This window comes from Cavia porcellus, unplaced genomic scaffold (assembly GCF_034190915.1).
Source record: "Cavia porcellus strain 051 isolate PalLab524CR breed Dunkin Hartley unplaced genomic scaffold, mCavPor4.1 scaffold_30, whole genome shotgun sequence".
Classification (NCBI taxonomy): domain Eukaryota; kingdom Metazoa; phylum Chordata; class Mammalia; order Rodentia; family Caviidae; genus Cavia; species Cavia porcellus.
The window spans coordinates 7442758-7469390 of record NW_026947513.1 but is presented as its reverse complement, the minus strand read 5'-3'; the positions used below and the strand labels follow the sequence as shown (position 1 = coordinate 7469390).

General features: G+C 41.8%; 1 protein-coding gene across 3 annotated transcripts in view; it reads right to left on the bottom strand.

The window, feature by feature from the left end:
* Nucleotides 1-5429: 5429 nt before the first annotated feature.
* The window catches only part of Zcchc4 (zinc finger CCHC-type containing 4), a 53776-nt gene continuing 32572 nt past the window's right edge, over nucleotides 5430-26633 (bottom strand). For 2 of the 3 annotated variants that reach the window (XM_023564065.2, XM_063240563.1), the window contains 7 exons: nucleotides 23122-23272; nucleotides 21931-22031; nucleotides 12754-12875; nucleotides 12439-12514; nucleotides 10218-10269; nucleotides 9276-9420; nucleotides 5430-5937 (listed from right to left, as the gene is read on the bottom strand). In XM_023564065.2, the coding sequence (XP_023419833.1) occupies nucleotides 5787-5937; nucleotides 9276-9420; nucleotides 10218-10269; nucleotides 12439-12514; nucleotides 12754-12875; nucleotides 21931-22031; nucleotides 23122-23272 (798 nt within the window). In that variant the 3' untranslated portion in view covers nucleotides 5430-5786. The remainder of the gene's footprint in view (nucleotides 5938-9275; nucleotides 9421-10217; nucleotides 10270-12438; nucleotides 12515-12753; nucleotides 12876-21930; nucleotides 22032-23121; nucleotides 23273-26633) is intronic. The other variant, XM_063240562.1, reaches the window with a different exon arrangement.

Sequence of the window (26633 nt, the reverse complement as noted above, 5' to 3'; positions counted from 1 at the left end):
ATGTTAATTAATATGAATTATATACCCTTAGAAAATTAGAAATGATTGGTGTAAGTTGATGTTTACAACATATTTATGAAGAAGTGTTGGTCACAAAACTGTATTTCCAATTCTTTTTTTTTTTGTATCAGGGATCAAACTCATGACTTCACAGTGGCAAGGCAGGTGCTTGTGCCACTGAGCTGTATCCCCAGGCCTCCAATTCCATTTTTGTGAGGCAAATTTTAGCAGAAACCTGCATACCTATTTATGCAAGAGCCCACCACTGAAGGAATAGGGTAGGATTAGAGGTATTTTTAATTTCCTTTGATTTATCTGGCTCTTGTGTTCACAGGCAGCAACCTAGGTTCCTTCTGTCTTTCTTAAGCAAGTAGGTCTGGGCTGACTTCCTTTTGTTTTCCCTGGGGTCCAGGCCTGGTGGGGGAAGGGGAATAGCCCATCCTCTGGGCTTCCTTTCTTAGGGCTCACCCACTGTTCCCCCTCGGCTAGTCTGAAGCATATCAAGCAACTCAGATTTTGAGAATCTGTGGACTCTCCAGCTAATAAGAAAAATTACCTCTAACAGCTTGAGATCTTCTAGCTCACTTCTGGTGCTATTTTCCTCAATCTTGCTGAGTTAACATTTATTCTAAACTGGCTGAAATCAAACAGTGGAGATCTTATCTTCACTTGATTGCAGTGACCTTCTTAGCTGACCCGCAAGTAATTTAACCCATGTCCTAATGTTCCAATTAAAATCACATCAAATAAGTGAAATTAGATTTCCTTTACATTTTGGGGCACTTCCCTTACTTAGGTAGTGCTAGGTGTAATAGGACATTAAGCTTTTGAGGTATAAAGCAGTCTATAAAATGGCCTTCGCACGACTGCGTTGGTATTCAGGAGCACCCACTGCTAGAAAAACCCATCATCTGGGCTACCGGCTTCCTGTTAACTGAGGTCACGTGACATGCGTGCCTCTCTGATGTCACCACGTGCTCAGCACGGTTCTGCGAGCCCCAGTGAGTAGAACCAGTGATGGCCAGGCCTCAGCGGGCGACAGCTTGTAATCTGTACAGGGAAGAATGAGTTCATGGCGCCCTCCTAATACAGTTGGGGAGGGGGGTGTTAAGCACTTTACAGAACTGTAAATGAAAATATGCATATACTTTTATCTTGCCAGCCAAAGGTCTCCCGTGGAAACAAGGACAACATGGCCACTGTGGAGGAAGCAGCAAATCAGCTTTATAAACCGTGGCTTTGTATTTCAAAATTTGTCAGATTTTTCTCAGATGCTCAGTATTTTAGAGATTACTCGGAAGGGGCCAGATATCAATGTAAAGGTTTTTTCCCTTTTTCCCTTTACTGGGCATTGAACCCAGTGCCTTTACTTTGGGACATTCCTAGCCGTTCTTTTAAAATACCATATGAACTTTATTTACTTTTTTATTTAGGTACTAGGGATCAAACTCACAACCTAGCGCTTAGCTGGGCAGGTGCTTATGCCGTTGAGCTAAATCTCCTGCCACCCTAGTCATTCTTTAAAAAAAAAATTTTTTTTTTTCTAATTTTGAAAAATGGTCTTGCTAAGTCACTACATTGCTGAGGCTGGAGTTGAACATGGATTCTCCTGCCTCCGCCTCCCAGAGTGCTGGGATTATCAGTGTGTGCCACCATGCCCAGATCAGGCATTAAGATTTCTTAAAGTTACTCTACAAGCTGAATTTTGTAAGCCTGCAGACTTGCTTCCAAGGCTCCCAATCTTCTCCGGGCACATGGCCACTCAGCTTCCACCTGGGACAGGCCCCCTGTCGCTTCCCACCTTTCCTTCCTTCACTGTCTTGAGGGAGCAGACCAACGCAACTGAACTCCTGGCTCGGGCACACCTATCATCTGCTCTAGAAAACTCCATTCCTTTGTTGGATTTTTATGAAGTACCTACAAGGAACAAGAGATGGAAGAATGGATAAAATGGTACTGACGCTGAGAATCTTAAGTCTTTCAGAGGAATGAGGTCTGTAAATAAAGTCATAAAATACTACATGAATTTAAGTGCTTCAGATGGAAGGAACACAGTTGGCCAGGATCTGAACTCAGGGAATGCTTCCCAGAAAGGAATGGGACCCGGCCACAGCCTGAAGACCCCGAAAGACTTCAGAAAACACCAAGCAGAGGTGTAGTACAGATGAAAAGAATGGGATAAGGCCAAAAGCCTCTGGGAGGCTGAAGCAAGGAGATGGCAAGTTTGAGCTCAGTCTGGGCAACTTAGCAAGACACTGTCTCAAAATAAAAAAAAGGGATGGGAATATAGTTCAGAATGATGGAGTTAATCTCCAGCACCACAAAAATTGGGGGTGGGAATATAGTAAGCCCCAGTAAGTCCCCGGCTTACTTCCACAGCTGTATATAAGACTTACTTTGTTGATTTACAGACAAATCCAACTTAGGTTCTCCCAGAACAAAACTCGTTAAGTTGGGACTCACTGTGCTGAAGAAATACACAAAGTATGGGACTAATCAAGACAAAGAAATCCTGAAATAGGTTCACTGGGGCCTACAAAATACTTTGATCTCACTAAATTTCTCATATAGGCAAGAAGATGCAGGTAATGGTGTACACCTGTAACCCCAGCAATTCACACAAAGGATGCAGTTACCAAAGTGCCTATTTTTAATTTTCTAGGAAGGCAAGATGGATTTAAAGCACAACATCCCTGATGATAACTAAGTCTATTTACTCAATTCTAAAATGTGCTTCTTCTGCACTTCAGTATTCCTAAAATCAGAAAATCTAAAAATTATTTTGTGCAATTAATGAAACTGTTTCTTTTTTCTGCTTGGCAGCTAGCAGCTGTGATAAAATCAATCAACGGTACAATCTTTTTTTTTTTCTTTTTTGGGACAGGGTCTTACTGTGTTGCCTACATGCAACTCCTGAGCTGATGTGTGGTGTCCCAGCTACACGCACCACTGCTCTGCTGGAACCGCAGCCAACTGGGATTGTACTCAGCACCAGTAACGGACTAGAGATGGAGTTTAGAATAAAGACAGGAGGAGGTGGCAGATGGCTACTTTGGAGTAGGGGCCCTGGAAAGGTGAATCTTCTTTGTCGCGTTTCCTTTTATTAGGACTGCTGACCCTTCCCTTTCGTGGGCACCTGGAACTCGCCACCCTCGGGCTGGCCGACTCCGGCTGTCTTTGACTCGAACCCAGGCCCTTCTGTCTTGGGAAGTGTGGGGCAGCTTTAATGTCAGCCATCTAATGCAGAAATACGGTGACCCCAGAGTGAGGATGCGCATCTGTGAATAAATGTACAGGCAGGCCCGTACGTTTATACCCTAAGTGAGAGCTTGTAGGCGGCCGCCCGTTGTCTCCTTTGTGTTTTACTGGAGATGTAAGGGGGTTGCTCACCCTGGGCTTCCATGTTTCTGGCTTCATCCCTGCTGTCCACCCTTCCTGATAAATTCTTACGTTAACTGCTTTCTCACCTTTGTTTTTCTAATCACTGGACTCTTAACTGCAGAAGTAAAAGCTGCTTTTAGTAAGACGCTTTTTAAATCAGATTTTACTGTTACATTTTAGATGTACATAATGATCACATCCATGACATCCATGATCACATCTCGTACCTGTACGTGATGATTCTTCTTTCTCCCCTTCCCCTACCCTCCTCCCTCTTCTCCTCCCCACTTACAAATCTTTGTTTCCACTTTCCCTTATTAGTAAGATTTTCAATTAATTCCTTAGTGAGGCCCTTATTTTATTCCTTCCCTGCCTACTGACACCCTTTCCCTACAACAGGTCCCCTCGGTCTCAGCCTCCCACGTAGCTGCGTCTGCAGGGATGGACTGCCAGGTCCAGATTCAATGGTGCATTTTACGATTGAGGTTATTTTAAAGTTGAAGAATGGAGAGCTGAAATAACCACTGAAGCTGGGTGGGAGGGTAACTGCCGACAACCTCAGCACCACGGGAGGCAGAGACCGGAGGATTGCAAGTTTGATGTCAGTGTGGGCAACTTCGTAATGCAAGAACCCATTTCCAAACTGAAAAACAAATTCAAGGGCTGAGGAATGAAGCCCAGTGCCAGTGAAGACACAGTGGGGCACAGTCCTTGCTCACTGTGTGCAGGGTCCTCGGTTCATCTCAAGCACCACAGAAAGGAAACAAAAACAGTGGCAAAACAACATGTCTGATTTTGAAGTCCTAGAGTTTGTTTCATCTTTGAGGTCACCACTGCCCTACTGGTCTAGGCCATCCTTGAGTATTCTGCATCATTTCCTGGCTTTTATCCAGGCCCCAAAGCTTAATTCATCGTTTTTTTTTTTTTTTTAATTGGTACCAGGGATCGAACTCACGACTGCCTGTTTGCAAGGCAGGCACTTATGCCGCTGAGCTAAATCCCCAGCCCCAATTCATCTTTTGATGCTGCATAGTATACAACACTTCTCTGATTAGTTGGGCCATGTATTCCATATCATGCTATCAAACAGCCCTTGGCTCACCTGAAATTTAAGTACCAGATGGGGTATAGCATTCACAGAGCTCCAGCCCACGCCAAAGACACCTCCACACTGGCTCTACCCAGTTGTTTGGGAACCAAAGAAAGTCACTATGCAAATTTAAGTTATTTACAACTATTCAGTCCTAAGGAGGTCAGACACCGGGCAGAGAAATGGGGACATAACGGGCTTGTTCTGGGAATTCAGGGCTGTGGCCCTGCTAGCTGGCCTCCCCCATGACACAGCAGAGTGAGAACCAGGGTGTCTCATCTGCATCCACCACCTGCAGCTATGACAGTCTTTATCACGACAGTGAAGCGACGGGTCCACCTGGCCAGTGACCAAGCCAAGACCATGCAGCCAGGCCTTTCGGTCAGGAAGGGAATGAGGAGCTGAGTCAGCATCCCACCTTTGTCACCAACTACATTTACAGAGACAAAATGACAGCACGGGGAGAAGACAGCGAAGCAGGTCCTAATTCACAGTGTCTCATCCGACACTGAGGGAGTCTACCCAATCAGAGGACAAGAACTGCAGAAATAAATTTTTAACAGTATAACTGTGGGACTGGGGATTTAGCTCAGTGGCACGGCATTTGCCTGGCAAGCACAAGGTCCTGAGTTCAATCCCTGGCACCCCCCTCAAGTAATAATGTAACTGTAATTTAACCCATATACATATACATACACATGCATATATATTTTTTAGTCTTTTTGAGACAGGGTGTCGCCATGCAGTTCAGGCTAGCCTTGGGCTCACTTTGTAGCCCAGGCTGATCTGAAATTTGCAACGACCTTTCTGCCTCAGCTCCATGAGTGCTGGGATTTCAGCATGTGCCACCCTGTCCAGCTAATCTATATATATATATCTATCTTTAGAGTGTCTTTGTAAAAATTCTTTTCATTGCCTCCAGATTCAAACTAAGAATGATAGACTAGTCTTCAAAAGAGGGGTTTAAAGCACTGTTTAGTATTTAACATATTTTTGTGTTCAATATGAACAAACATCATAGGTTTCCATTTTCATTTTCTTCGACACTGTAAATGGAAGCACGGGGTCTTTTTTTCAGACAAAAAGAGGCCAAAGTAGTAAGGCTGGGAAGACTTGAGGAGGAAAGAGCTGGTGCGCCAGCGGAGGAGGAACAACGCCCAGGCTCTGAGGCAGAGGGGACGATAAACCAGCCAGTGCCACGTATCTATTACTGAGCTCAGGAAGGGGCAGCACCTGTGAAAGCCACTGAGTTTCAGTCCAGTGTGGCACTTGCAGAAAATGGCATCAAAGGCTGCACTATAAATCTTCCTTATTCTCAAGTCACTGGACATTTAAGCGCAGAGATATTGATGGGCTCTTTCCGTCCTCTTCTTTTTCCTTGTAACAGATTATAATTCATGGGTTGTCCTTTAGTGGTCTCCATTTTCATCTTAATACTTTTTCTTTGCTTCTGCTTCTTGACAGCTCTGAAAAACAAGGTGCTAAATTATTTTCTAGAATGAGCATAGTGAATTATGTAATTACGCTGAAGTTTAATTAACTAGCTAACCAAATAAGAAAATAGAAGAAGAAAAACAATTTGTAGTACTGTAAGCATAAATCCTCAGTATCCTAACCATAACAGCAAGGAAATGGAGGCCTGACTAAGCCAAATGCTGGAGAAAAGACATTTCTATAAAAGATGGTTGCTATGGATTTAGAACAAAGTACCTGGGGACAAACACCCCACAGAGGTAAATAGCCACACCAATGTGTTTGTTTTGGGATTTGTTTTCCCTTTTTTGTTGTTGTTTTTTTTTGGGGGGGGGATATACTGCTCAATTAGGCACATCACTCTCCAAACCCCAAGTCACATTTTTTAGGACAGGAATAATACCTGTGACAGCAGAGGTTGTAGGATGAAATAGCACAATAGAAAAACCTGACCACATAGAAAGGGCCCACTTCATAAGCCCAGCAGCTAATTGCCCTTTCTTCTGCAGATCTAGGTCCTGGCAGGTGACACACAGGATGCCCACCTTTTGTGATCCTATTTTCTTGAAGCCTCACTTCAAAATGAAGTCCATACTCTCTAAAATCACTACACCTTCCCTGAACATAAAGAGATTCCTTTTCCTGGTGCTCTCTGAACTAAGTTACAGAGGCGCCGAGCCTGGGAAAGACACTGCTCTGCTCAGCCAGGGGCTCTAGGCGGCGGGTCTTGTCACTGACCCTAACAAGAACCCACCAGCAGGCAGCACAGACGGCAATGGCACACGTGGGCACCTCCCTGGCTTTCCAGGGTCACCTCTCATGTGCAACAAGCTTGTCCTTCTGCTCTGCCCAGGACAGAAGCTGGGAGCCTGTGACCCTCTCATGGACACAGCCTCACTTCCTGCTCACCTGGCACTGTGCGTTAGCCTTGTGAATACAGAAATTGTGACAAGGAGATGGGAGACCAGGCAAACACATCCCCAGCTGTTGAGTTTTTTTGGTTCAGAAAGTGAGGCTTTCTGTATTACTATGATCACCAGGAAGAAAGTGCCCAGGCCAGCTGGATTCCAGAACTCACTTTTAATCGCCCCATTACGCTTGAGTGTAAGTTCCTCAGTTATGCAAAATGCCAACTGTGTAGTAGTCATTCAATAAATACTGGCTATGACTAGTAGTTTCATATAATCATCATGCAGAACTTTATGCAACAACTTTGCATTTTTCTCTACTTAAGATTTTGCATTGTGAACTGGGGTACCTCGTAAAATAAAACTATTAACTTTATACTGTGTTGTGCTTCTTCCTTCTCCAGCTGTTTTGTTAAAGTAGGAAATTTACTGATAAATAATAACTTAGAGAATTTGATAAAGTAAATTACAATCTGTAACAGGAAAGTCAATGAAGCTGTGTATCCCTGTTTACATTTTACTTCTTCGGTTCATCTATTCATAAGCAGGTTCTAAAGTATATGAGATTTCACTAGGGGACACAGTCAACAAAAACGGAAGGAAAATAAACAAAATTTTCCAGAGATAAAGTCTTTGAATTGTGATGCACTGACTGAATACATGTCATTAACTGTTTTATTTTGCCTTGCACTTAAACTGACCTAGGGTTTGTCAGCTACAGTAGGACTTATGTAACTGGTAAAATGATCTTTCACCACAAGAGGGAGCCAGCATCATTCTACTCGGCACCTAAAGGAAAATTACAATGAATGAGAAAAACAAAATAAGACAGCTGTAAAAAGCATGAGATTGAAAGATTTTTCATGGTACGTATGCTAAAATGTTAATTTTTTTTTTTTTACCATTATCAAGAAAAAAAATGGCCAGGTATGGTGGCACATATTTGAAACTCCAGCACTTAAGAGGCTGAGGCAGTATTGTTGTGAATTCCAGGCCAGCCTGGGCTACAAGATGAGCTCCAGGTCAGCCTAAACTGCATAGCAAAAATCTTGTTTCAAAACCAGAAAACCAAAAAACTAAAAAAAATTTTTTAGCCAGGCATGGTGGTGCACGCCTATAATCCTAGCACTCAGGAGGCTGAGGCAGTAGGATTGTTGCAAATTTGAAATCAGCCTGGGCTACAAAGTGAGCTCAAGGCTAGCCTGAAATGTACAGTGAGAGCTTGTCTCAAAAAGACCAAAAAAAAAAATTTTTTTTTAAAGAAAAAAAATACTTTTGCAGGAGCAATTTCATTATAAAAGTATTTTTAAAGCACCGTTAACAGGAATTTAGCAGTCTCTGGAGAGGAAAAATAATACTATTTATATTATCAAACATCCCACTTCTTAAAAGATAATCAACTGGAATTAAAATTGGTAAAATCTGAGCCAGGTGTGTAACACATGCCTGTGATGACAGCACTGTGAGACTGAGGCAGTAAGATCTCAAGTTCAGGACCACCCTGGGCTATGCAGCAAGACGGAATCTCAAAAAGCCAGCAAACGGAACCTGATAAAATCTGATACTGACAGACACTAGGTGACTTCCTCTAAAAAACAAAAACAAAACCAATATGGCACTACCAAAGGTACTGACTATTTGAAAGCAAGGAAGAGGCTATACTCTACAGTGTCACCATGTGTGACTTCAGTTTCCATGTGTCATAAATTCCCCAGAACTGAGGGCTGAGCATGTCACTAACTTATTTCTACTCCAAATGACACTGCAGTTGCAGCAATCCTAGGCCAGGAAGTCTATTAGACTATACGCTAAGTTTTGAAGGTTTTAAGGAATATTTGTAAGATTTTTCATTTAGGGGCTGGGGATCCAGCTTAGCGGCATAAGCGCCTGCCTTGCAAGCGCATGGCCGTGAGTTCGATCCCTGGTACCGATAAAGAAATAAAATAAAATAAAATAAAAACAAAAAAAGATTTTTCATTTAATTGTTTACAATTCCACTTCTACTTTGGATTACTTAGTGTAAGTAATTAACAACAGTGACAGTTTACTAGAAGGCAAAATTCAAATGGCTGGACTTTAATGAAAAAATATTTTTCACTGGCCAAAAAAATAAACATAAGCAAATGAAAAATAATTGTAATTATCAAAAGTTATGAAAGCCTCAAAGACTAATATTAATCTACATTTTTAAAATTACAAATCACTTGATGGTTCAATTTTTTCTCCTAACCTTAATTTCCATGTAATATTAAATCTGGCCATGTGATAATCTGCAAATAATCCCTTCCCCATCTATGTGACAGTGAAAATGACCATTCACTCAGCATGTCTCACTCTCCACGTTCTGTGGACCTTCGTAGATTGATCCATACAAAGCACACAAGGAAAAGTCATTTTATAGCAAATAAAAGAATTCGACTAACTTGCTGGCTTTCTTCGAGATGCCGATGTTAGGGCAAGAACTGCGTTTGTGATCCAGCTCACCACAAATAAAGCAGCCATCATTAGGGCCCTCACACGAGTGATGTGAGACAGCACAGTGATTGCAAAATCTACAGTGGACCCAGGCTGTAAAATAAACATTAGGTTAGAAGTTCATTCAACGCCATTTTTCCTTTTACTAACTTTTAAGGTAGCACACATGGGCTCACGCTTACTTCATACACTGTTTGCCAGGCATAGTGGTGCACACCTGTACTCCCAGCACTTGAGGGGCCGAGGCAGGAGAATCACTAAGAGTTTGAGGCCAGCCTAGGCTACATACTGAGTTCACGGCCTGTCTGGACTGCAGAGTGAGACCATGTCTCAAAAAACAAAACAAACAAACCCTAGAGAAACCAAAAACACTGTGGCTGGCTGGCTTGTATAACTGGTTTTTTGGGGGGGTGGGGGGGGCGGGCTACCAGGAATCCAACTCAGGACCTCACCCTTGCCAAGCAGGCTCCATGTCACTGAGCTGTATCTTCAGCCCGCGTTGCTAGTTCTAATTTTGCTACAGAGACCAAAATAAAGAATTTGGAATCTGATGTAAACCAACTAACTTTGTTCAGTTACAAGGCAACAAATTCAGCCCTTCCTTCCCCAAGACATCACGAGCTGACAGCCACTGTCACAACAGAGGCCGTCAGGGCAGCACAGTGTCCTGTTAACAGTGAAGGCAGAAGTCACCCTGACATAGGGCAGTAGGCCTTCTTATCAAAGACAGAAGGTCCGTGCAGGTAAGTATGAAAACCAGAAAGCAGATGAGCTAATGCAAGGCTATACATTAATTATTTTTCCTTTATAAATGCAAGTAAGTAAAAACCCTATGAAAGAAAACCATCAAACATGTTTTTACAGAATCTTAAACAACTCTTAATACTTACAAGGCTTTACACACTTTTTGCAGAGAAAGCAGTGCTTCCATTTCCTGCCATCCTACAAAAATAATTTTAAATTATGTTTAATTTGTTATTAAAAATCAAGTCCCACAATTAAAAATTAAAATGTCTTATTAAAATCTGTGTAAATTATTCATTCTTATTTCTCCCCTTCCCGAGCTTCACAATTAACTACTTTGATTTTAATTTACTCCTTTCTCCACTCAACTCAAATGCCTCTTTGATGGGCCTCGATTGCTGTAACTGCGAAACGAGAAGATTATCCAAGTGATCTCGAAATGCCGCTCCAGTTCAAGCAGCCCAATACGCACAAGAGACTCAAATGAAAATTTCAAGGGAGTTAATGATTCAGAATTTTATGTCTACACTGCACAACCTTCATGGAATTCAGGTTTGAGAGCTTCGGTAACTTAGAAAAATAGATTACAGTTACCGCTTGAGTCATTTTAAAAGTCAAATAAAACATCTAAAAGAGCGCAAGAATACAGTTCCTGGGACTGAGCATTACACAGACCAGTGAGGAAGTAACCAGGTAAAAAGCAGACACCACCAGCCTGCAAAGTCCCCTTCCTGTCACACCCTTCCCACCGCCTGACACTTATTCCAGCTTATTTATTTTTCCCATCTATGTATAAATAAAGTTTTGTTTTTCCCAATTATATATATTATATATTCTGGGCATACCACAGATTATTCCCCAAATAAATGAAAGCATATAATCAGAAGTGTTACCAGAGTTAAAAACACGTACAAACAGTGCAACTATATAATCATAAAAAATGTGCTTTCTAATATTTACATAAACGTGGCCTTTTCTTTAGAGAATTGTGTGTAAAAGCCAAACTAAACACCACATGCACTCTCTTACTACATTTCATTAAAATAAACAAAGCAACTTAAGGGACATTCTGCCTTCCTGAAAACTGAATAAGAGGTTTATTTGTAATTGTTCAAACTTGGAAGCAAGCAAGATATCCTCCGTAGGTGAACAGGTAAATAAATGGTGACCCAGCCAGACAATGAATATCATAACAAGAATGAGCTATGAAGCCATAAAAAAAGAAGGAGGAACTTTAAATGCCTAAATGAAAGAAGCCAACCTGAAATGAACTCACATATGCTGGGTATTCCAATACATGACATTCCGGAAAAGGAAAAACTACAAGACAGTGAAAAAGATCAGTGTTTGCTAGCAGGTGGAGAGGCAGGAGGGATGAACAGTCAGAGCAGAGTTTTAGAGAACACTGTAAGTGGTACAGCACTACAATGGTGGGTGCAAGTCCTTGTACAGTCATCCATGCTCACAGAATGTGCAACACCAGGAGTGCGTGTGAATGAAAACCAGGGACTTGAGTGTCAGCACGTGACCACGGAGGTCACCAAGCATCACAATGCAGAGCCCAGCATGGTATTCACACAGGGGAGACAAGGGAGGGGGAGGTGGGAAATCTCGGTACCTTCCCTCAACTTCGCTGTGAACTCAAAATGATTTTCTGGGTTTTGTTTTTTTTTAAATTAATTTGTTTTGAGACAGGGTCTCATGATGTAGCCCAGGCTGGCCTCAAACTCACGCAATCCTCTTGCTCAAGCGCTAAGAGTAGTGAGATTATAGGAATGTGCCACCACACCCGGCTCAAATTGTTTTTAAAAATGTTTATGAAAAATAGTGGCTAAATGAATAAATAGATTTGCCCCACACAGTTCTTCTTCATCTGTGAAAACACAGGGAGTAACTGGGTCTGTCTCACCAGGCTATCGTGAGGAGTAAGCTAATCGATGCACAACTCTTGGGAAAGGGCCTAGCACTCACAAAGTGCGTGGCGCATGTTATGAATTTTTACTCCACCGGAACAGTGATGCTATCTAACAGTTCAATGCCTTATTTAAAACACCATAATTTTGCCCTCAATAGGGATATAAATTTAGCACTCATTTAGTGGCTTATTTGAAACACTCCTAATTTTAGCAGTCACAGAGCACCACATGGAAATGAATTCAAGGAACTGTTGATGATGATGAAGGAAGTACTTTAACAAGCTGCTGTACTCTATAATTAGAAATGAAGTACTATTATATTAAAGTATAATTAATGATGGTGATACATATTAACACAAACTGCAACAGAGAGTTTTAAAAAGCAATGACTAGTAAACTAAAATATAACTAATATATTTAAATAAAAATGCACTAGACAAGAAACTTCTACCTTGGATGTACAAGAATTACAATGCTCACAGTGCTGATTTTCAAGAGAAACGTATCGTTGACACAGTGGACAAAATCTAAAGAGGAAAGACAGCAAAATCAGCAACATATACAGTGTTTATTGAGTTTAACAGTACAGTTAAGTTTACAAGACAGTTGTTCCAAAAGCTAGAGGTAATCAGAATTCAATTCAATATAAAATCGTGGACTAAACTTAAAAAGAATAGAACTAAATGACTCAATACTGAGAACACTTTATAGTTAGGTAACGCACACTGGGGGACTTGTGAATTTCTAGGTCTTACTGCGATCTTACCTGTACCCTTCTTCAGTGGGAAGGGTTATTTTGTTGGGAGGAATGTTGGTAAATATACGCACAGGAGACTGCTTTCGACCTGTCTTTCCATGTTTATAAAGTGCATGGTTATCATAATCTACCTAGAAGGTTAAAAAAAAAAAAGCAAAAAGAAAACTTACTCAAGCCATTCACTAAATGCCTTTAATCAATAAATAAATGTAATGGTTAATGTTGAGAAGCTTGATAGCCACCTAGGACATCTGTAATGCACACTTCTGGATGTGTCTGGGTCATAACCTGGAGGGTGACCTCGGGGACTGCATCTGGTCCTCTCTGGCTCTTCCTAGCTAACCCTGCTTCCTAGCTGCCCTCAGGTAAGCAGCTTTTCTCTGCCATGCCCTTCTGTGATGTTTCTGCCTTTGAGCCAGTGAAACTTTAGGAACTGTAGGCCAAAATAAATTCTCCTCTCCTTTAAGTCATCCATGTCAGGATTCTCTCCTAGGAATGAAAAGTGACTAATACAATAAAGAAGCCGATGATACAAGCTAAATCAAAGGATTTAATAAATTCTTAAAAGTAAGAGTTTTCTATTTTATTTTATTGTTATTATTTTTTGCCTTTCTGAGACAGGATGTCACTATGCAGTTCAGGCTGGCCTTGAGCTCACTTCGTAATATAGGCTGGTCTTGAACTCACAATGATCCTTCTGCCTCAGCCTCTCGAGTGCTGGGGAGTTTTCTGTATTAATGAGCAGCCTCGGGGAGGCCTCTATGGCAGTGAAATTTCATTATAAGAAAAATACAAGTTGTTATGATAAATACGTGTTCCAGCTATTAAGGGGACAACTCCAATCTTGTATCCAATACAATAGATTTTGTAAGATACTGTATTATATAGTTAAGAAATTAGATTTTAGGCCAGGCACAATGGTGCATGCCTGTAATCCTAGCTACTCAAGAAGCTGAGACAGAAAATCACCAGTTTGAGGCCAGCCTGAGCAACTTAAGGGGACTCTCTCAAAATAAAAAATAAAAAAAGAGACAGGAATGTAGCTTACACTGTGAATTAACAAACAAACAACCCCAGCATTGTATTGGTAAAAACAAACAAACAAACACACACACACCAGACCCAGGGATCAATGGAACAGAATAGAAGGTCACCAGCCTCTTTGACAAAGGAACCAAACATGTTCACTGGAAGAATGGTAGCCTTTAATAAATAGTGCTGGAAAAATTGGCTCTCCATATGCTGAAAACTAGGACTAGACACATGTCTATCCCCATGCATTAAACTACAGTCAAAATGTAAAGATCTAAACACTAAAACAGAAACACTACATCTGCTGGGACAGAGAGTAAGTAGAACTCTTGAAGACATCCAGGTAGGCAAAGACTTCATGAACAAAACTCCAATCACACAGGAACTATGTGATCTCCTCTTATTAAAAAGTTTTGCACAGCAAAAGAAACCACCAAGAGTGGAGAAAACCCACAGTGGGCAATAATTTTAGCCAGCTGTTCCCAAGACAAAGGACTACTATCCAGAATATGTAAAAAATTTATACAAACTGATCCTCTGCAAAATTTTAAGACCCAATTCAAAACTGGGTATCTGAGATGAACACACATTTCTCAGATGAAGAAATACAAATGGCAAATAAATACATGAAAAAATGTTCAGCATCACTGATCCTTTGAGAGATGCAAATGAAAACAACACTGAGAGTCCACCTCAGCCCAGAAAGAATGGCTATTATCAAGAAATCAACCAGTAACAAACACTGGAGAGAAAACGAACCTTTCTCCACTGTTAGAGGGAGTGCAGACTGGTGCAACCAGTGGTGCAATCAGTACAGAAATTCCTCAAAAACTAGGACTAGAGGTTCCTTTCGACTCAGCTATTCCCCTTATTGGTATCTTTCCACAAGAATTCAAAGTATCATACCACAGAGACATCTGCACAGTTTGTAATAGTTAAAAATCTTAGGAACAACCCTACAGGCCTTTAACTGATGAGTGGATAAAAAGTTTTTTTTTAATACAGTGGAGCATTACTCAGCCATAAAGGATAAAGTTGAGTCATTTATAGCTAAGTGGATGGAGCCTGAGACCATACTCTTAAGTGAAACAAAGCAGACACACATGTGTAAACATCATATTATCTCTCTGGTGTGAAAAACTGAAAGTGTAAATAACACCAAAATGTGAAACAGAAATTCTGAAAGAAATTGTTCAAAAGGATAAGGGAACTAGGGCGACATGAAGGGGAAGGAAGAAAAGGGAAAGAAAAAAATGAGAAAAAGATAAGATGGAAAGAAAGCTTTGTAAATAAGGAAGGAAAAAGGGATGAAAGAAGGGGAGAGGAATGGGAAAAAAGAGGTACAAAGATGTTTCATGTACAGGTACAAACTCCCTATGATAAGAATGATCAATTAGATAAGTATATCTAAATTGTACCAATAAATTTAATTTAAAAAAAGAAAGGAATTTAGGTCAGTAGGGGATGTGTCCAGGTTCAATCCCCAATTCCACCACCAAAAGAAAAAAAAAAAAAGAATTTAGGTGTTACCAGCGTTAAAAAGCCACTCGTGGTGTGGTACACACACCTGAAATCCCAGCACTCAGGAGGCTGAGGCAGGCAGACTGCCATGAGTTTGAAGCCAGCCTGAACTACATAGTATAATCCTGTCTAAAAAAAAAAAAAAAAAAATGCATTAAAAGTAAGCCCTGAGCCATTCCTGTGCGCATGTAAAGCTCCCCAGCCCCACTGCAGCCTCAGGCTGGCTGTCCTCTATCTGCCCTCTCTCATTCAGGAGGAGCACTGGTTTGGGGCCAGGCTGTCGCCCTGCCACTTACTTGTTATGTGACCTTAGGCAAGTTTACAAGTTTCACACCTGTAAGAAGAGGCTGGCCACTCCTACCTTAGCTGCTGGGAAGCTAAGGTGCTAAACGGCACCACGCATGTAAACTGCTGAGTCCAGGGCCTGGGATGGGGTGCAACATGGAGGTGAGGAGAGCACGCCCACTGCAGCTGCTCCTCCATAATGACTATTCCTGCACTCACCTCTTCTCAAGATCCCTACTTCGCAGTCTCAGCAGAGTATCTCTAAAGCTAAAAGCAAGATCTCCATCAGCATCTCCCCCACCTCCGCCGCTGTCCACACACATTCTCAGCTTGGCTTTGGCTCTGCTAGGAGCTAACCTGGTCACTAACCCATCCTTAGATCAGTAATTCCCCAGGTGGACTGGCAACACCAGCCTCACCTGGGATCTGGGAGAAATGCAAGTTCTCCAGCACTGGCAGAGGGCCTAATCAATTAGAAACACTGGGAGCAGGGCCCAGTTAACAAGGCTCCTGGCACACTCAAGTTGGAGAACCACTACTTTAGATCATCCACAAGAGTATCAGGAGCTTTGTGTGGGTCCAATACAGGCAGATCTCAGCTTTCAGATAAGGTGGGATAACACAGTTCTCTTCTGAGGAAGAACATACACAGGAGCTGACAGCACCACTGGCCGGCAAGCTGGCTAATAAGCAAATCACAGAAATGTAAGCACTTGGTGATGAGGGCGAGGCCTTTGGTGGTGGAGCCTCGGTCTCTCCAGGACCCCACCAGTTCCCTGTGAGTGCCTGTCACATTTCCAGGGGAACACACTGAGAAAGGCTGGTTCCTAAGCTTCAGCTGTGAATAAGGAGGGCCAGGGGACGGGTGCACAGCTACAGGAGTTTCCAGCTGGTGGCACAGTGCGCGCAATGCCTGTTCCGGTGTGGAAGCCACGGGCTCCCAGGCAACCCCTATGTAAGGACACTGTCCCAGCCAGAAGGGCTCCTGCCAGACCCCATCTGCACCTTGTGCTCGGTCTCAGTTTAAGAGAGACACTGATAAACCAGGTCATCTCTACTGGAAGTAACGGGAAAGAATGGGATTTCCAGTTGAACAAATTGGGGATGTTTACTCAGAAAAGAGAAGACTTGGAGGAACTGACAGCTTTCCTAACTGGGTGTCAGATGGAATAGAAATTAGACTTATCCCTTATTGCTTCAAAGAACAGAACTAGGACCAATGGTTAGAAGTTAATGGGGAGCATATTTTATCTCAATATGAGAAAATTTTCTAACGATTAGAGCTATTAAATAAATTGAGTTGCCTTGTAAGGCTGTAGGACTCTGCTCACTGAGAGCATGCAAGTGAAGCTTGATGACGGCTTGTCATGAATTTAGCAGAGAGGATTATTACATTGGGAAGTCAGCCCAGGTTACCTCTGTTGCTTTCCAACTTTCAAATTTCTATGAATATATGTTACCTATTAGAGACTAGTAGACAAAAATAGATTTTACTTCAAAATCACCTTAAAATAGTACCTGAAGTAGTTTCCTTTTAAAATGATTTAAATTTCTAATTTTTTTGCTAATGTGCTCCTTTGTGCACTCAAATAACTACATGGACCCTTATTAAGTTCAACAAAGATTTTGAACATAAATTTATGAGTATAAGGAAAACAATTCTTCTCATGAGACTCTTACAAAGATTTTCATATGTTGGAAAATAATATTGTAGAAAGACTTCTAATACATGGAATATTCCATGCAATATAATAGATCACAGATGGAAGAGGGGAGAAGAACAATGTCTTTATGGTTACCCAAGGAGTGGAAGAATGTTATATGTCAGGAAGGTGGCTGATTGCTTCATTTTGCATAACCTAATTGAGATTATTATTATTTTTAAATGTGGATTTGTTGTGCTAATTAACTATAAACATATGGTATGTAAAATGCATGCTGCTAGAGTAAATTAATGTACCTCTAACATACATCCATATTTCATCGCTTCATCCACACAAATAAACCTCCTGTGGAAGTGCTGTAAAGCAAACACAATTTTGCAAATTGCATATCACTGGCGGTAGAGCTGATACACCATTTCCCCATCATTATCCCTGACATTTCACTCACAATGATGATGAGAGGCATTTTCAGATAGAAAATTTCTCCCATGGAACTGATTAATGTGATGAAGTACTGTATAGAAATGAGGGAAAGCACAAAATCTCTGCAATTCCCAACTTTTAATTAGATCTATACACAAACACTTCTGGTAGCACGAGACGGGAACTAGTTACTGGGAAGAACCAAGACATTCAAGTCAGCAAACCTATTTTGTACCTACTATGTTTCGGGCAACGTGCCAGGGCCCACAGGTTAAACAAGACCGAGTACGAGCACCCCACAGCTCTCTCCTGACTGCTTTCTGTTGGATTTCAGTATACAAAAGTCCCCAAGTGCTCCATCAACCAGCATATGCCACATATCCTAGTGACGTTTTATTTACAATTCCCATGTATTTCTTATTTAAAATTTCCGTATCTCTTATCTTCCTTTTCACTCAAAAACCTCTAAATATTCACTACAAAGTTTCAAGAATTTTGGCTGCCATCTTGAATGTACAATGATTTCCCATAAATTCCTGTCCAAATATTTTTCCCTTCTGACCATGGAACTAACCTTGAAGAAGTTTCCTATACAGGCTGATTTTTAAACATGACAGCTCAACAGAAAAGACATCTACTTTTAACATTCCAGACAAGCAGCCCATGTTATGCAGAAGCAAGACGATGGCATGTGTAAGGGAGGAGAGGTGAGAACAGACGCAGTGCCCACGGGACATGAAGGCCACCGCTCCCGGCCGTGCGGTAGACACCACTGCTCAGTCACGTTCCTCGCCACTTGCCCCTGGTAGCTCAATGAAGTCTCCGAGGTCAGCACTAAGAGGGAAACTTCTCTGCCACCACAATCTCCTCTCTGGTTCAAACATTTTGTTTTATAGGGAAGGAAATAAGAGACTGGAAAGATCAAGCAACTTCTCCAACATTAGACAGCTGCTCAAAGGCAGTGGTAGACTCACACAATTCTGACTCTAAATCAGCATTTCATTTCATTACCGCACCTTTCCTCTCTAATCTGGCCTTAATAAAACTCCTGCTTTCCTAAGCCTCTGATAACTACTTTATTCTGTACTTACCAAGTGCTTCATCACCGAAGAGTCTACATAATTTATACTTTATGAAGATCTGCAGCATTTTTGCCTACTTTTTACCTGAAAAGTACTTTCAAAAAAGACATTTCAAGACTTTGTTTTGGTTTTTTACTGCATTATAGATGAGGAGTTTGATGTCAGAGAAAAAAAGCCTAATCAAGGACGATGAGAACAGATCTGTGAAGGAGAAGAGGAGACATTCAAATTTTTCATTTGATGAAGGCTAGCATCAAGGAAAAATGTAGAAACTGAAGTTAAAATAACAAAAGAAGGAAAACAAAGACCTGTTTTATTTTGAAAAATAAAAAAAGCAAGACAAAACTTGTCAAAGGAAGGCAGCAAATACAGTAAGTGTTCAGGTATACGGTTATTATACTCATTTAACAGGTTAAGAGGAGCTTCATCTAGGTTAAATAAGCAACTGAACAGGGTTACACCCAGATCCTTTCCACTCTAGAGTTCAGGCTCTTTTCCATTTAATTTTGTACTTGACACACACAGCACCTACGATGAGCCACACATTGCGCTATTCACTGTCAAAAGCAGCGGGTGCTGCTGGAAGCTGGAACCTTTCACTCAATTAATGCCTTTAGAAGCTGTAAATTATTGCTGCATCACAGCCATCATCTTAATTATTTTTCTTTCATTGCTGGGACAAAATATCTGACACCCAAAATTAGGGAAGAAAAGGGTGATTTAGCTTAAAGTTTGTGGAGGTTTCAATCCATAATCAGCTGGCTCCACAGCAGGAAGGCATGGCAGAGGGCAACACTTCATGGTGGCAGAAGGCAGAAGCAAAAACAACCAGAGCTAAAGAGGCAAAAAGGAGGAGGGCAGAGAGAAGACTCTTTCTGTCTCTTATGTTGTATGTAGGTTATCCACCCTAGGGTGGGTGTAGCACTAACACCCATAATGCCAGCATAGGGGTGAATCAATAACAAACCTAAAAGTCCACAACCGAAAAGCGCCTCCATGACTGCATGAGGCTTTGTGGGGACATCCACACACAAACCATAATAGACATCAATTCTAGAAGAATCCTCCAGATAAGAATCCAGAAAACAGGATGCCCTAAAAGAAGCACCATTTTGAGAGGGTCCACATTGAAGATTAGGTCTGAAGCAGAGCTCCAATCAAAGTTAAAATGACTCACTGCATACTTTTAGATGAAGCCTATTAATATGGCTCATAAGCCATAAAAATGTCCATTAAATTTGAGAAGGTAATCTCAGTTTTGGAAATCTATTTTAACCAAATTATGTAAGCTCTGAGAAAACTACATGCAAAAGAGATGTTTGTTGCAGTGTTCTTCATAGCACCTAAAGGAGAGAAGCAAACTGAAAGGTTCTTGCCGTAGTATAAATTACTATACAATTATGGCAGTGGTCTAACGTGACAGAAGGCCAAAGCAGGAAGGGTTACCACTTCCTCCTCCTTCTTCAGCCCTAATTGCAACTCCCCTTCCTATTTGCATGCAAAGAAAATCCCAGTCAGTTCCTCATACGTCATCAACATCCGCCCCGTGCGCCACTTCCAATCAGAGTCATGTAACCTCCTGCCTCTCCGTATCCGGTCAAGGAGACAGGCCAACCACCACAGGTTGTGTGCTTCTCTCTGCGTCCTCAATAAACCTGATCTTTTCATTTTTTTACTTTTTGCTTCTCTACTGCACCAGAATACTCTAACACAAACTATAGTCCAAAAAGAAGGGAGTAATAAAACAGCCCCCGAGTGAGATAATCTGAAGTTATTAAAAGCATAAGGATTATATGGTATCTTTAAAGAGCTGGGTGCAGTGGAACAAATCTGGCATCTCAGCACTCAGGAGGCTGCGGCAAGACCCCCTGAGTGTGAAGTCACCTAGACCTAGGGAGATCCAGGCCAACATGGACTACATAGAGTATACGGAGCAAGACCATGTCTCAATAAATAAATACATACGTAATAATTCATGTCTCAATAAATACATACATACAGTTATAAAAGTCCTAGAGAAGAAAGAATTCAAAATTGCCTTCTATGATTATAAACAAGCAAAAACTGCTTTTAAAACTGAACAGAAGTGAATACTGTACTTAAAAATTATAATACACGCTGTTTGGGAATTCCCTCCTTTTTGGCAACACTGTTTCTCCGTAAATTTTGAAATAATTTTCATTATGGCACATCCCTTTATAAGGTTAGAAAGATTAGTCTGAGCTGGGTGGCAGTGGAAGATCCCAAATTCAAGCCCTGCCTGGGCCACTTGTGGGATCCTGAACCAAAATTTAAAAAAAAAAAAAAAAAAAAAAAAATTAAAAGGCTGAGAGTGTAGCTCAGTGTGAAGGTTCAACCTGCAGAACACACGCACACACACACACACATACACACACAAGGCAGCAGACTAGACCCAAAGGGCTAGTTTGAAACAAGTAGTGGAAACAGTTACAGTCCTAGGGCTAACAGGCCATAGTCCGGGGCAGCTAATTATACGGAAAATTCAAACAGAAAAGTACCACTACCCAAAGAGGAAGCATTCCAGCCAGCTGGTGACAAGCACAGCAGGACCCAAGGAAAGGAGCGAGCCGAGGGACAGGCAGTGCGAATGTGGACCCTGGCCTGTTCTCACTGACGGCATGGAAACTCCCACAGCTGCGCCACGGGGAGGGGGCGACTCGCTTCAGTGAGTCATCCAGCCTCCTCTGTCACCCCACACCAGGACACCCCTCTTTCAAGTCCCTGGTATCCGCTGAGTGGCACTGAGAAGTACCTACCAGCAACAGCAGGGCGCTTCCACGCTACCTCTAAACAGAGAAAAGTGACACCGAGGTGCCAACCTGGGGCACAGGATCTGCGGCTGACAGAACAGATGAACTGGCTACACCCAGCGGCCTTCAGAACCGCCTTGGGAAGCTTGGTAAAATGTGGTGTGTTTTTTTGAAGTTTTATCCTCTGATTTTGATTTAGTAGGTTTCTTCTGCCGCTCAAAAGTCTGCCTTGGTAAGGAGCCCCCTGAGGGATTACTGACATTTAGTGACCACGCTATGTGAGTATAAGCTTAACATTTAATACAGCTCAAAGGTTCATGAAAGCCAATGGAGAGTATTTACTCAAATATTTACTTAAACAGAATCACTATTTTCCAAACACACCAGAAAACACAATAGTTACTATACCTGGTAATCCAGCATGCAGAAGCTTGGAAAAAACTGACAAATTCTGGCCTCAAAAAAGTAGGGGAAAATCCAGAAAATGGGCATTTCTTGGAGACTGTCACCTAATGGACCATAAGAGAAAACAAAAAGGAAAAGAGTAAGAAATAGATATTTAAGAATAAAAGATAGCTTTAATTGAAAAACTTCTAGTATTGATAAAGTCTCAGTCACCCAATACATTCATCTCACAATTTGACCTTTCCAAAGGCCAATGGAAAGGCTGTTCTGTTTTGCTGTTTTGTTCAGGTTGGCCTTGAACCTGCAGGCATTCTCCTGCCTCAGCCTCCCAAATGCTGGGATGGGCATTACAGGCATACATCACCACACCCAGCAGAAAAGTTCTTTTATACGTACAATAAAATATTGTATTTATCTACTCTGATTAGTGGTCTTAAGAATAGCAAACGGGGGCTGGAGAGATAGCTCGGTGGCATAAGTGCCTGCCTGGCAAGCACGATGAGAAGGGTCATGTTTTAACTTAGGTTTCACTTATATTCTGTTACAAAAACACACTACTTACATAGCCAAATTAATGGAGAAGCTTGATCACATGACTGCTGACACTTTCTTACAATTTACCAATACACAAGCTAGAGGCTGTATCTAAAAAGTGATCACACTGACTAATTACACAGTCACACAACACTCAAAAGTCCTAAGCCACTTTAAACTAAACAATTACCCGCAGCCATTAGGCTGCTCCAGGCTGGTGACCTGCAAGTCACTTCTAGCCCTGACTGGTCTGGCAGAGGTCCACCTTGGTAGGACGTGGTGCGCTGGGCCTGGGATCAGGTGCCCTCAGAGTTCTGGGACAAGACTTCAGGAAGAGGGGAATGTATGTGCTTGGTTTCCTCATCTGCTCAGTACCTAAAAAGCACCCACACATGCAGCCACTCAGCCATTCACAGCACAAATGTTAACAGTTGGTCACTGTTGTTTATAATATGCCACTGTCAAAACAGCCACTCTTTTTAAAAACATATGATGAGGACAATTCAAAGTGTACCACAATAATGAAGTTTGCTTCTCATCAAATAACCTTTTCCCCCCTAAAACATGTACACTCTACCAGTGTCCTGATTCACTGACCTTGGCTAAAGTGACAAGAAACAAATAGACACGTGTTTGTTTTGTCCTTAAATAGTTACACACCTTGGCCTTGACCTTCTTTCCACATACCAATCAACTTCTTGAATGTGACAGCCAAAGGTTCAACCAAGCCACCAAAAGGAGGGTCTGTCACCATAATGACTCCTTCACCTTTATCTTCCTGTAGAAATGCTCTGCACACTTCAAGGGCAGGCTGGAACAGACCGAATGCATTTCTAAGTTAGTACTGGAAGGCCCCTGGAAGGCTGGAGGGCACTAGGAGCTCTGACATCAGTCTGCCTGCAGGGTGCCTCAGTGACACTCAGGGGCCCTCCATGAGCTCTCCCCACGCCCACCCCAGTCGGATTTTATCTTCGGGTTCCCTGATGAGCAGGTTTTAAACTGCAAATTCAAACACCATCACTATCAGACAACTACACATTTCAAATAGTTAAATTAGAAAACTAAATTTAGTAACCTAAAAGAGAGAAACTCATTACCCATGGAAACTATCTAAAGAATTCAATTCAGGTCAACAAATAGGAACAGGGCCAGCGCTAAGCTCCGGGGACACAAGGAAGAATAAGACATGCGTTTTTCCTATCTGGCTTGTGCACCACCATGAGTTCAGCTTAATAATAGCCATAAATTAGCAGTTAAACATTTGCATGCTTTGGGGTATCAGGTAAATGACAGATACATCTGAACATGCAAGTAAGTAAATAAATGAAAACTCACAAATGACAAAGCTTATATCGTCCATGAAATTGTGCTAGTCACACATTTTTCCCAACAGGCTGAAATAAGTATTGTTAGTTAATACTGCAAAATTAACATTAACTAGGGTATTTATCATTTTTCACTTTGGGTGAAGGTAATAGGAGATACACTACCATCCTATCTCCAGTCCAGAAGTAGTTTTCAAGTATCTACAAAAGTAAATCAACACACTATATAAAAGTAACAAGCCGAGCAGGTGGTGCACGCCTGTAATCCCAGCACTCGGGAGGCTGACACATGAGGATCTCCATAAATTCAAGATCAGTCTGTAGTACATAGTAAGACCCTGTCTCAAAAACAAAATAAATGGCACAAGACTTTAATATCTAAAGATATTTTAATAAACCTCTATGTACTCTATAATAAAATACATATTATTCTCCACTAAATCACTTTAAAGAGACCAAACTGATGAGAGGGAAAATTAAGACTTCATGGTCCCTTTCCCTAGGGAAGAGCTCTTATTTCCCTGCTGGTCCCCACCTGCAGCAGAGGCTGCAGCCACAGGGAAAGCCAGTTTTCAGGGCTGCCTCGCACTTCTGTCCTGCCCACCTAAAGGAGAACTGGAGACACAGGTGAGGATTTTCAAACCCTTCAAATTCCTCAGAATTAAAAGCAGGAAAAGAAAATAAACAAGTAAACAACACCTAAACTCTTCACCTCATTTAGAAAACATGAAAGCTGTTTCCAGGTAAGAAGCAATGGTGTGTCAGCTGTTGTGAGCTGCCAAGCCTCCTGGAGGTGGCCGCCGTGGGAAAAGGTGGCTTTCTATGCTGCCAAGTGGGCAGAACGTACCCTGGCACTCACATCAGTTATCGCTGAGGGCACGCGTCCTCCTTACGCAGCCTCCGTGCTCATGTTCACTCCTTTTACTGCTGAGCACAGGACACTTGTTATTACTTAGACTGCCCAAATGATGAGGAGAAAGCCTTGTGTAGGAAACTCCTGCTCTTTAATCCAATGGCCCGAAGCTTGGTGAGGTGCTGAGACTAAATCTCGTTCCCCAAGCACCCCGCACAGCCTCACAGACGCCAGGCAGACAGCAGACGCTCCAACACTGATCAGGAGATGGCAAATCTCCACTGGAAAACTTAACTTTTTAGAGTAGGCAGACAAAGGGCAGATGGATAGTAAAATCATTACAGCATCTTCTGCAGATCAATCTTCATGCTGCAGGATGACTCAGAGACTGCTGCTAAAATACAGCAGAAGGCAAGTCTGGCTAGACAACTATTTTCTTGGGGCAAAGACAAAGTGGGGCTCAGTCTTGGCAGCTTATTCCAATCATTATTTTAGAAACTTAGAAAGTAATTCTATAAACTTTCTAGAAATGGCTACTGCACGTTACTTTTTAAAGAACACAGGCCAATAGGAATTTAAGTGTAATTCTACCCTTGTTTTCATTGTTCAAAATGAAAACAAAATCACGGTACAGTATTAAAAAGCCAACAAACAAAACAAAACAAAAAACCCCACAAAAATCACCAACAACAAAAACATCAACCTCTTCCTCACTCAGCATCAAATACCCCTACTCTCATGACTATGTCCCAGAGCCGGCCTTGTGGTCACATAAAGGTCATGACATCCCCAGGAGTACTCAAACTCCTTGTCCTCGGTCCTGAGGCTAAAAAGAAGCCCAGGCCCCTCCGAGTCAGCACTAGTTCCCTCCCGGTACATTAATCACGCGTCTGCTCTCCTTCTATGTGGGTCCTCTGTGCAGCCATCTACACAACCTGCTCCCTTGACCTCCTGCCCACCGCACTGTCTTAGCGAGAAGCCCTCACTATCACTCTTGAGTGACTTCAGCACCCTGCTTTCCTCCACACTCATCGAGTCACTTCTCAAAACCCAGCGACTACCAGCCACATAAACCCTCTGGGAAGCTGAACTACCACACCTAAGTCTAACTGCTGACAGCTTCAGTTCTTGGTTTTAATGCTACTGTGGCTGGGAAATAGGCACCCCAATGCTAAGTTGATTCTAATGGAAAGAGCACTCTATTTACTAAATCAGAAGACTTATTTTCAATCCCAAGTAATAATGCTTACTTTTCTAGGCTAGCTTGGGTTTCACACTATCTTAACTAATATCTCAAGGACAATGCATATTTAAGCAAATCACAGATTTTTAAAAAACTGATTTGTACAGATACATCCATGAGTAAGGATCAAGCTGTCTTCTCGATAATTTCTACACATTTTTGCCAGCATCTTGGCAGGTGTGATTGCCTGCTCAGTTATGGGTTTTACTTTGTAGTAGGACTAACCAAGAGCTCTAAGAATAAAAATGGTGGCGAATCTTTGGCACATGTTACTTGTTTTTCTTGTAAGACAAAAGACATTAATGCATGAGTTGTCTTTTCTAAACTAAAACCTCAGTATTCAGGTTCAATTGCAGTGTTGGCTCTTTACAACAAATAAGTGGGCTCTGGGTAGCAGTTTGGGCACTCAGTCTCTAAAAGGTCCACTGTCACTGGCCTAGGTGCCAATCAACAGAATAAAGAATAAAGCAAATGTGATATATACACAAAGGAATATTATTCTGCCAAAAAGAAGGACAAAATTTTGTTATCTGCAAGAGAACAGATGGATCTGGAGGTCATCATGTTGAATAAAATAAGCCAGATTCAGAAAGAGAAGTATCACGTGTTCTCACTATTGTGTGGAGTATAAAAAAGACAACATAAAAGCTAAAGGGAGACTGTTAGTAGACAAGAGGAGGGAGGGAAAGGAGAGTGTAAAGGAGAGTGCAGGGCAGCAGACATGATCACTGAAACTCAGTATTTGGTAAAA